Consider the following 12,182-nt stretch of genomic DNA (forward strand, 5'->3'; position numbering starts at 1 on the left):
TTTGCTTTTTTGACTGCCACCACAGGCACAGCATACAGGAAAACATGGGCTAACACACTAGGACCAGGGGGCATTCGATGAAGCTACAAAGTAGTAAATTTAAAACGAATTTGAGAAAAGGTTTCTTCACTCAATGTGTAATTAAACTCTCGAATTCGTTACCAGAGAATGTGGTAAAGGCTGTTAGCTTAGCGGGGTTTAAAAAAGGTTTGGACGGCTTCCTAAAGGAAAAGTCCATAGACCATTATTAAAACGGACTTGGGGAAACTACTACTAATTTCTAAAGCGCTACTAGATGTACGCAGCACTGTACACTTGAACATGAAGAGACAGTCCCTGCTCCACAGAGCTTACAATCTAGATATCAAATCACTAGAACCCCTTATTCCTTACTGATATTTTGTACTTTTGGGGATCTTGCCAGGTATTTGTGACCTGGATTGGCCACTGTTAGAAACAGGATGAAGGCTTGATGGACCTTTGGTCTGTCCCAGTATGGCAATACTTATGTACTTGACAGATGACCCTTGGGTAAGAAAGATAAAGCTAGAGATTAACAGATATCTATATACTGCAACAGAATGGAAAATTGGGCAGCCTAGATGAGACCCTTATAGCATTTCTCTGCTTTGTTAGTCTAAGCTCTGCCAGCAATTTAGGTAGCAAATTACAACAGCCTCACCTGATTTAGAATACAGGATCAGAACATTGTTGCGTGTTCGAAGGAGCTTCTTGAAGTCTTTGTGGTCACTGATTTTTTCAATGAGCGGTGAAACCTTCAGAGACCAGAGGCAAGCTGGAAGGGTTATCTACACAGAAAAGAAGAAGAAATTGCAAAAATGAATCACAGTTCACAACACAAAAGATGAGAGCGAAGAGCACAGATTTCTACAATCTTCAGGGATTTCTAGACAGCCCTATTTCAAAAAGCACAAAGGAAACTTTTCCATAAAAAATTAATTTTGTAACATACTTTTAGAATACAATTTATGTTTTTTTTTTGTCGTCCCAAAATCTTGGCATCTCTATATATTTGTTAGTTACTCTAATGAATGCATCAACATAGTAATATATAGTCAGGGGTGTGTTGGTAAAGTTAACAATGGGCTCTCTCTCCGGGTGTAGTCAGCCATGCAATTGGGGGGGGGGGGAAGGGGGGAATGGGACAGGGGTAGACTGGCAGAGGCAACACGTCTCTTTCTTCCCCCCCCCCCCCCCCCTTGTGCAAGCATACCTTTGCTGGAAGGGATGCAGAGCCTCACCAGCCAATAAATGGACTTCCACCACTGCCTGCTGCTGGTGTCGGGCTCTGAGAAGCATACTGGGACTTCTCTCGCATGTATGAGTAGTCCCAGCCTGCTGCTCAGAGCTAGAAACAAGGAACGGTGAGCAGCAGCAGTCTACTGACTTGGCTGGCAGGGCTCAGCATCCCTGCCAACAAACAGAATGCAGGAGGGGGCCAAAGCCCACATTTTGGGAGCCAGTTGTTAAAGTGGGCCCCCCAACAAGACAACTCATGTGTTACTTTTTGTGTATACCCTACTTTGATTTGTACCTATGCTCTTCAGGGCACAGACCGTATAAGTCTGCCCAGCACTATCCCTGCCTCCCAACCTTCAGTCCCACCACTGGCTCTGGCACAGACTGTACAAGTCTGCCCAGCACTATCCCTGCCTCCCAACCTTCAGTCCCACCACTGGCTCTGGCACAGACTGTACAAGTCTGCCCAGCACTATCCCTGCCTCCCAACCTTCAGTCCCACCACTGGCTCTGGCACAGACTGTACAAGTCTGCCCAGCACTATCCCTGCCTCCCAACCTTCAGTCCCACCTCCCACCACTGGCTCTGGCACAGACTGTACAAGTCTGCCCAGCACTATCCCTGCCTCCCACCACCTCTGATCTTATTTTCAAACTTGACATGTATTTTCTCAGTCTTCCCCCCTCCCCCCATAACAAATTTGGTCCTGTTCCATTAAGTTTTCAGAGCTATTTTATCCCAAACAGGTATTCTAGACCCTTTATGTACAACTTCTTTCCAAAATCCATTGTGTTCAAAAATAAAATAAAAAAAAAAACAGACTGCTTCTACATTTCACTTTCTTGAGGCTTACTTGGAGCCACACTCATACCCTCTACAATGATTCACAAATGCAATAGTTCAGAGAAGAGAACCTTAAACAATTTATACTATGGTTTTTCCATGACCTCTTCAACAACACTCTTTAGAGCTAATACTAGTGTTTTGAAAGTTCTTCAGCAACCACATTTACAAGAGAAAATCATCGCACTGTATTAACGATGCACATTTGCTTGAAATGACATTTCAATGTTGCTTGGTATTGTAATGTCATTTATGTAGGCATTTGACAATATAATTTCAAAAAAAGACTAATCTCACCAGAATACTGCTGCTTTCCTCCTCTTGTCAAGAAAGCAGGTTTGATCATATTACTCCTCTGTTTTTTTCAGTTTGCACTGGCTTAATTTAGAATTAAATTTAAGATGATTTCTTTCAGGCCTTACATGATGGGCATCCATGCTACATCGCAGGTTGTTCTTAGATAGTTTATGAAAATCACCTGGTCCTTCCTGCTCCATTCCCTTTTCCTTAGCACCAGCTCTTTGGAATAACCTTCCTCTTATCCAAGCTCTTAAAATACATTTTTCTTCAGTTGGCTTTTTGGGGACTAGGTTTTGTATCCAGGTTGTGGGATGGATTCCTCCATTATGTATCCTAGATCAGTGGTCCTCAAATCTGTCCTGGGGAACCACCAGCCAGTCACGTTTTCAAGATATCCCTAATGAGTATGCACGAGACATCTGCGTTCCTGTCACCTCCATTAAACACAAGTCTCTCATGACCAAAAGTCATCACATTCCTACTCAAGCATCTGGGAGCCTGCTCCAACACACACTGCAAGAGTTCCCCCCCCCCCCCTCCCAAACTCCAAGATAGCCAAGTTCAAAATCTCAGATCCATAAATCTCTTGATAACATAAATGTTGCCATACTGGGACAGACCAAGAGGTTCAAGCACAATATCCCGTTTCCAACAGTGACCAATCCAGGTCACAAGTGCCTGACAAGATCCTAAAACAGTAGAATAGATTTTATGCCGTTTGTCCTAGAAATAAGCAGTAGATTTTCTCCAAGTCCATCTTAATGGCTTATAGACTTTTAGGAAGTTATCCAAACCTTTTTTAAACCCTGCTAATCTAATTGCTTTTGCCACATTCTCTGGCAAACAAATTCCAGAATTTAGTTACATATTGAGTGAATATTTTCTCAATTTGTTTTACATTTACTACTTAGTTTCATTGCATGCCTCCTAATCCTAGTATTTTAGGAAAGAGCAAAGTGATTCAAGTCCACCTATTCCATTCATCATTTTATAGACCTCTACCATATCTCCCCAAGCTGAAGAGCCCTAGTCGCTTTAGCCTTTCCTCACAGGGAAGTCACTTCATCCCCTTTATCATTTTTGTCACTTCTCTGTACCTTTTCTAATTCCACTATACCTTTTTTGAGATGCAGTGACCAGAATTGCACAGTATTCAAGGTGCGGTCACACCATGTTGCGATACAAAGGCATTATAAAACTCATTTTTGCTTTCCATTTTTTTCCCCCCGAATACCCAACGTTTTATTTGCATTCTTAGCTGCTGCTACACCCTGAGAAAAGGGTTTCAAAGTATCATCAATGATGACATGTAGCTACTTTTCCTGGTTGGTGATTCCTAATGTGGAACCTTGCATCACATAGGTATAGCTTGGGTTCCTCTTTCCCATATGCATCACTTTGCAGTTGCTCACATTAAATGTCCTCTGCCATTTAGATGCTCAGTTTCATAAGGTCCTCTTGCACTTTTTCAACTTTGAATAACTTGTATCAACAAATTTAATTACCGCACTAGTTATTCCCATCTCTAGATCATTTAAATGTATGTTAAAAAGCAGCGGTCCCAGCACAGACCCTTTGGGAACCCCACTATCTACCCTTCTCCATTGAGAATACTGACCATTTAACCCTACTCAGTTTTCTATTTTTTTAGCCAGTTTTTAATCTACAATAGGACATTACCACCTATCTCATGACTTTCTAATTTCCTCTGGCGTCTTTCATGTGGTACAATATGATGCATAAGGCGTCTACATGGGAAACGAAGAGAAAAAAAAAAAAACCACAAGGCCAAAACTTTGGGTTTTAAAGCCAAAAATTGCTTCCTACGCTCCTGAGTAGGTCGCATCGTATCTGGAAAAATTTGTATAGGCTGCCCACAAAACAAATCCTTTTAAACTCAATATTAATTTTTCTTTTTCAGTTGCGGAAGTCACTAATCAGAAGAGGCAACATCTTGTGCTTCCTCCATGAAAAGCACAGTATGAAATATCACTCAATTCCCTCCCTCGCTCACTCATGTATGCCTGCCCAAGGTTCTAATACACCCCCCCCCCCCCCCCCCAGGTTCTCTCTCAATTTCCTCCCTCCCTTGCTCACTCACCCACCCAAAGGCTCTGGCCTCTATTCCTGCCCACCTACCCCCCCCCCCCCCCCCCCAAGACCAAGATTCTCTCTCAATTCCCTCCCTGCCTCCCACCTGAAGTTCAAATAAATAAAAAAAATCAGATGACTTCCTTTTACTCAAAACATAACAACCCTCTTCATCCCATTAACACACAGAATCACCAGAGTTCTAAATACCACAGTCCTCTTAATGTTTTCTCTAAACGGAAGTTAAACAATTAAATAACCACAAATGTAGTTTAGTAAATAGACTTGCTTATATTGTAAGTCCCTCTAGGGACTAAAATACCTACTCTACATGAACTTCCTCCTTCAGCTAAACAAGCATATTGAAAAGATATGAGCAGAAAAACAGCAACGTTTCTCAAGAAATGGGTCAATTAGCTTCAACCACGAGGTCTCAGGTTTTATCACTGCAAAAATAAAATTGTACAAATTTATAAAAAAAGATGTTCACACTAAATATGAAGCAAATTATTCATGGAAAAGATGTGGGATATGTTGAATGTACAGAATGGCCTCTTAGGGGAAGGACACCAAAGATTGACCGAGGTCTAGGGTACTTGAAATAGGAAGAGAGTTGCATACAGTGCATTGACCCTGTGTCTTTTTTTGGTGGTTGTCATCACTTATCAAAATTTTTTTTTTGAAAGGGCAGGAGTACAGTGCAAGCTCTTATATTTTTCAGGTACACTGTCCAGCTTATTTTCAAAAAAGAGACGCCCATATTTCGACCCAAATCGGTATAATCGAAAGGGCGCCTCCAACTGCACTCCTGTCGCGGGAATGAACAAAGTTGACAGGGGCATGTTGGAGGCAGGACTGGGGCGTGTTTATCGGCCAAGGAGAGATGGGTGCGCTCGGCCGATAACGGAAAAAAAAAAAGGGCGCCAGAAGAGAGAATTTGGGACCCTTTTTTTGTCAAAGTCCCCAAAAAGTGCCCCAACTGCCCAGATGACCAGAGGGAATCGGGGATGACCTCCTCTGACTCCCCCAGTGATCACTAACCCCCTCCCACCAAAAAAAAAAAAAAAACTAAAAAATTTTCCCCAGCCAGTATGCCTGCCTTAAATGTCATACCCAGCTCCATCACAGCAGTATGCAGATACCTGGAGCAGTTAGTCGGTGCAGTGGACTTCAGGCAGGTGGACCCAGGCCCATCCCTCCCTTACCTGTTACACTTGTGCTGCTAAATGGGAGCGCTCCAAACCACCCCCAAAACCCACTGTACCCACATGCAGGTGCCCCCCTTCAGCCATAAGTGCTATGGTAATGGTGTAGAGTTGTGGGCTTTGGGGGGGGGGGGGGCTCAGCACCCAAGGAAAGGGAGCTATGCACCTGGGAGGTATTTAATTTTTTTTTTTTTTACTTTTTATAAGTGCCCCCTAGGATGCCCTGTTGGTGTCCCGGCATGTCAGGGGGAACAGTGCACTACGAATCCTGGCCCCTCCCACAACCAAATGCCTTGGATTTGTTCGTTTTTGAGCTGGGCGTCTTCAGTTTCCATTATCGCTGAAAACAGATACCGCCCAGCTCAAATCCACCCAAATGCGATGCATTTGCCCGGCACAAACCGTATTATCGGAACAAAAGATGGACGCCCATCTTTTTTGAAAATACGGTCTGTCCCGCCCCTTTGCGTATCCGTCCTCGGAGATAGGCACCCATGGAGATGGGTGTTCGCGGTTTGATTATGCCCCTCTATGCCATTTCTCAGCCCCAGAGGACTTACAATGTAAGGGCCCGATGCTCAAAACTCCAGCGCCAGAGGCAACTGTGCACATCCCATGGTGCAAGAACAATGCTGAAAACTAGCCTCCCCCCTAATGCCCAAAGCAAATGGGATGCATATTTTATGCACACTAGTAAAGCGAAAGGGGAAAGAATGTGACTGATGCACGCGCAAAACAGCTGTCCTTACCATGAAACTCCTGTGCGCATGCACAAGGCAAAACAGGAAGAGCACATCAGCGCCCTTGCCCTGAACCATGAAATAAGCCCCCCCACCCCAAAATTTTTTTTTTGCAGTTTAAATCCCCTAAGATGCTCATACCAAACTACAGGAAAACAGCTGCCAATGCCTGCCCTCACCCCCGGGCTTTGCTTGGAATTGCAGACATGGTTTTTTTTTCTCTCACTATCGGTAATACAAGCTGCACAATTCTTCTCTTTCTCCTTTCAAAGGAAGGCAAAACCCAGCAATTTTAACATGAAAATGCAGAAGAAATCCTCTCCTCAAAACCCAAATGCCATCCCCGACCTGGCGGTGTGTTTTCAACGGCCAGCATTACTTTCCGACTGCCTTCTGAGCATCAGAGAATTCATAAATCCATTTCAATGCATTTAAATACAATTTGCGCTTCACAGATTAACACGCGCTGGAGGGTTCTACGCGCATTAACATGTGCGGTTCCGGCACTAGTCACTCCTAACAGCATCTGGACCCGTTTGTATCCGAGGCAATGGAGGCTTAAGTGACTTGCCCAACATCACAAGGAGCAACCAGTGGGTTTTGAACCAGGTTACTCCTCCAGATCAATAATGCGACAGTGACTGGACTGCCATGGGCTCAGGGGCAAAGGATGGAGGGTACCCCATGATGATGCCAAATGCCTTGCAGATCAGGAAGGTCAAGCAACATAAGGCTAGCTTAACCCCTGCAGTCCTTTTGTTTCCATGTTCGCTGGTTTAAAATACCACAGAGATGCCTGTGAATGGCCGTAGGCAGCCAGAAAGATGTATTGCAAGATTACAGTCTCTGATGACTAACCCTTACTGTTCCTGAGTTTCAAACCAATTCTAATTCAACCACATTTTCTCCTTAAAAGCAATGGAGACTTGCCTGTGGGCTCCCCATATATTATACCCCTGGGGATCTGAAGAAATATAAAACACATTAAAAATGCTTAACGCCTCATACTCTCAGGAGCAAGTCCCATCAGTTCTGATGTTAAAATGCAAATTAGACAAAAAAACCAAGCCGTAATGGACAGTGCTGTGGCACCCCATGCATTTTTTTTTCTGCTTATAAGTCTTTAAAATCAGGAAAACAAAAAAAAAACCAACCTTCACCCAGAGCTGTAGCTACGTTGTCAATTTAGCTTTTAAAATTGAGATCTCCTAATGCAACGCTAGCTCACTTTAATCCCATCCCTAGCACACTGCATCCCTGCATTATAATTAAAACATCAGTATTACTATAAACCTTTTCAAATGCACAAACCAACTGGAACTGCAAAATTAAACCTAATCAATCTGCTCCTCACCAGTAGCATGAAGTCTAAAATTGTGCGCTCCTTGGCCATCTCCCCTTATGCTTCTTCATCTGGCTCTCATCACTCCTGGGAATCCATCACTGCCCCTCCCCCCATATCTGCTGTGGATGATTACACTCCCAATCCACAGTCACTCCAACAAGTCTAATATTAGCATCTCCTGCAAACAGAAAGGATAGGAGCTTCCTTTATTGCATCAGGAAGTACCTCTAGCCATGAAGAATACATTACACACACACAGTGTACTAATTATTCAGGCTTTACTATTAACTTTAAAATAGTGACGCGTGAATTTTGTAAAAAAAAAATGGAGTCCAGCTGAAGAGCTCCGTCTTTTCTACTAAACTAATTTACAACTTTGTAGAATTATTTTCTTTCTGCTAGTACACCTTTAACTTGTAACCATATTTACATTTCAGGCTGTGCCACTTCAAACATGGAACCATTTCAAGCCAGGTGCTTCTAAGCCACGTAAACGGCAAAGCAGGGAAACCGCTCCTAAATCTGTGTACATGAATAAATGCCAGACGCACTATTACACTACATGCACCAAAAGATTTACTTACATTGCTGGGATAATTAGTGCTCTTTAAGGCATGCAGGTGGACAGAAGAGTACCAATTATCTCTGAGCAAGCAAGACCATGTGGAATTGGAACAGAGTGGGCCACCTGGATCCTGACTCAAATAAACCATTTAAAGGGCAGGAGACTTAGTTTGATCCCCACCACTTTCATCCTATATATCTCGAGACACAGAAGAGGTTCCTGCCCTTCCAAGTGCCAGCAGTTGTTGGAAGAAAAGTGTTGGAGGGAGCAAAGGGATAGGCTCCCCCTACCACAAGGAGAAAGAAATCAATCAGGAATCAGGTGCTAGGGTCTTTGAGGGTAGCTGGGGAAGAGTTCAGATATTGGTAGATACTAGGAAGGGCCGTTATCTAAAGATGCTGGCAAATGCAGGAGGGGGAGAGGTTGTGAACCTTCAGCCACAAGCCTGTCGCCAACCCACTCGCAGCTAGAAAGTATGGAGAGAGTGGGACCCAGTACTCCTTCAGCAATGCTCAAAGCCCTGCAGAAACCATGCCTTCCATAGGCAGACTGACGTGTCGATGCCACCACCCTCTCCCACCCAAATTGTGTCACCCTTGTACATCTACTGGTCAAGTTGGCCGGTGGGGGGGGGAGGGAGTGAGAAGGAACTGATTCTGTAAGATGTTGGGGAGAAGAGAGATGACAGATTGTGGAGGGTGGGGGGGGGGGGGGAGGAAAAACAGGGTGAATGAATTGCTAGGGCAGAAGGTAAGGAAGCCAAATTGCTGGAAAAGAGGCAGCTATGGGAGAGGAAGGGGAAATGGGAAGATGTAGAAGGCAGCAGGCAAGCAAATGTAGGGAAAAGCGAGGAAAAAGGGCAGATTCTAGGGATGTGAACGAACAGGGACTCACTTGTCTGGAAACTCACAGACTGGGTAGGAAAGAAGACTGGCTGAGTATGGGGAGTGTGAAACTAAGAAACTGGGTCGAGAAGTGTCAACTTTTCAAAATGTGTCTATTTCTCTCTAAAATCTGGGTGAAAAAGATAAGGCAAAAAAAAAAAGGTACATTTTTTTCAACTGTCATTCTCTGGTCTCTATCATTTCCTTTTATGGGTCTATTCAGGATCTCACTTTTTCTATTTCTTTCCTTCCCTTCCTCCAACAGTGATCCTTCTGATTCATCATTGATCTCCATCTCTCTCCACTTTATCTATCCATAGCTAAATTGTATTCTTCCATCTCCCTGCTTTCCATCTCCTGCTCTTACCTCCCACTCCCCCCCCCCCCCCCCCCCAATTCCCCTCTCTAAACTCACTTCCTCCCAAGCCTCAAGTTATCTTCCTCTGTCTTTCATCCCTCTCACTGGCTCCAGCTCCTTCCAAGTTGCTCATCCCCTCTCCACCTTCAGTCCTTTTATTGTCATACCAACCATCCAGCTTCCCATTTCCCTTTTCACCTCTCTTATTTCTAGCCTTTCACACTCTTTCAAAGACCTCTTTCATTTATCACCTCTCCAAAGCCCTCTGTCCCTTACCATGCCTTTTTAATCCCTCTTGGTCTTTTAAACCAACCCTCCTTCCACTCTTCTGCACCCGTCACCTACTTCCTGTTATTCTCCTAATACCCGAAGACGCAGAGAAGATGAACAAAAGAAAGTGGTAAAGAAAGACCAGGACCAATCCAAACAGAAAAATAAAAGACCAAAGACAGACTTGTAAAAATGGGCTTTTTAGAAATTGGAATGTCAGTTTTGAAAATGTACACTTTTCTCAGTTTTCCATATCATAAGAATAGCCATATTGAATCAGACCGATTGGCCATCCAACCCAATATCCTGCTTCCAACAATGGCCAATCCAGCTCACAAGTACCTGGCAGAATCCCAAGAGTAGCCACATTCCAAGCTACCAATCCCGGGTACAACTAATGGTTTTTCCCCATTTCTGTCTTAATGGCAGATTATGGACATTTCCCCAGGAACTTGTCCAAACCTGATATGCCAACTGCTGTTACCACATCCTCCAGCAATGAGATCCAGAGCTTAAACTACTCGCTGAATGGAAAAAAATAAAATCTATATGTTTTAAAAAGTATTATACCATGTAACTTCACGGACTGTCCCCTAAACTGTACTTTTTGAAAATGTAAAATAAATTGATTTACAATTACCCATTCTACTCCACTCAGTACTTCATGGACTTGTATCATTTTCCCCCTCAGCAGTCTCTTCTTAAAGCTGAAGAACCCTAACCTCTTAAGCCTTTCCTCATATACAGTACATGTCCGCATATTTGTTTCTAGTTGTAGTCTCTTTTAGCAAGCGATAGTGTTGTAGACGTCCTGGAAGGGACCCGGGAGAACTAGGGAGTTGGGATCTAGCAGGGGAAAAGGGATAAATGTCTGTCAGTCATATAATGAAGGAAGTTTAAGTTTTTCTGAGGCTGAAGACTATGAAGGGTGAATGCTAAGCATTGGCCAGTGATTCCCAAACCTGGTCCTGGAGGCACCCCAGCCAGTCAGGTCTTCAAGAGTGAATGAGATATTTGCATGCATTGCCTCAACTGCATGCACATCTCTCTTGAATAGTCATTGTGGATATCCTTAAAGCCTGATTGGCTGGTGTGCCTCCAGGACCAGCAGCCTGATGATTGAAGCAGCTCAGCTAAAGAAGAGAGAGTATTTGGCAAGGCGGCTGGATTTCTGCAGCTGCACGAGTCTCTCCTGAAGCTAGCTTTAGTTGTAGCTGTAACCTGTGTTGTGAGTTTGTTTCCTCAAACACACTTTGGGTTCTGAAATACGAGAGCTGAGGGAAGGGCAAGGAGTCCTCCAGGTCTCAACAGCCAACAACAGTCCACATTTTTGCCCATGCAACTAAGATTCCATTAACTTGTATGTTCTGGGTAGGAATGTGTAGCAATCTGTTTTTGTTCTCTTTTCTTAAAGTGGAGGTGTACTGGTGTTGCAGAACATTTGCAGTGTTGACTTTTTCATAGGTAGGGTTGGTGCATGTTTGAGATCTTGGACCTAGTGCTGATGACTGGGAATGGCAAGGTTCTGTGTATCTATTGGCAAGGTTTTTTTTTTTTTTTAACCTCACAAACTGCTTTTGCAGTAGAGAGAGTTTGTGTTGCTGTGATTTATGTCACACCAGAATTTAGGTAGATATTTTTTTCATTAATGTTGAGCTGTAAAGTAAAACATCTTACTTCTGCTCCGCAAATGCTGCTGGGTCTGTGAATGACCCAGATTTAATTATACTCATAAGTACATAAGTAGTGCCATACTGGGAAAGACCAAAGGTCCATCTAGCCCAGCATCCTGTCACCGACAGTGGCCAATCCAGGTCAAGGGCACCTGGCACGCTCCCCAAACGTAAAAACATTCCAGACAAGTTATACCTAAAAATGCGGAATTTTTCCAAGTCCATTTAATAGCGGTCTATGGACTTGTCCTTTAGGAATCTATCTAACCCCTTTTTAAACTCCGTCAAGCTAACCGCCCGTACCACGTTCTCCGGCAACGAATTCCAGAGTCTAATTACACGTTGGGTGAAGAAAAATTTTCTCCGATTCGTTTTAAATTTACCACACTGTAGCTTCAACTCATGCCCTCTAGTCCTAGTATTTTTGGATAGCATGAACAGTCACTTCACATCCACCCGATCCATTCCACTCATTATTTTATACACTTCTATCATATCTCCCCTCAGCCGTCTCTTCTCCAAGCTGAAAAGCCCTAACCTTCTCAGCCTCTCTTCATAGGAAAGTCGTCCCATCCCCACTATCATTTTCGTCGCCCTTCGCTGTACCTTTTCCAATTCTACTATATCTTTTTTGAGATACGGAGACCA

At 43.7% G+C, this 12,182-nt stretch overlaps 1 protein-coding gene across 1 annotated transcript in view; it reads right to left on the reverse strand.

The window, feature by feature from the left end:
- Positions 1-12,182, reverse strand: part of PDIA5 (protein disulfide isomerase family A member 5) — a 289,623-nt gene that overhangs the window by 261,491 nt on the left and 15,950 nt on the right. Inside the window, exon 2 of the mRNA XM_030209219.1 lies at positions 683-809. Within this exon, the coding sequence (XP_030065079.1) occupies positions 683-809 (127 nt within the window). The remainder of the gene's footprint in view (positions 1-682; positions 810-12,182) is intronic.

This window comes from Microcaecilia unicolor, chromosome 7 (genome assembly GCF_901765095.1).
Source record: "Microcaecilia unicolor chromosome 7, aMicUni1.1, whole genome shotgun sequence".
NCBI lineage: Eukaryota > Metazoa > Chordata > Amphibia > Gymnophiona > Siphonopidae > Microcaecilia > Microcaecilia unicolor.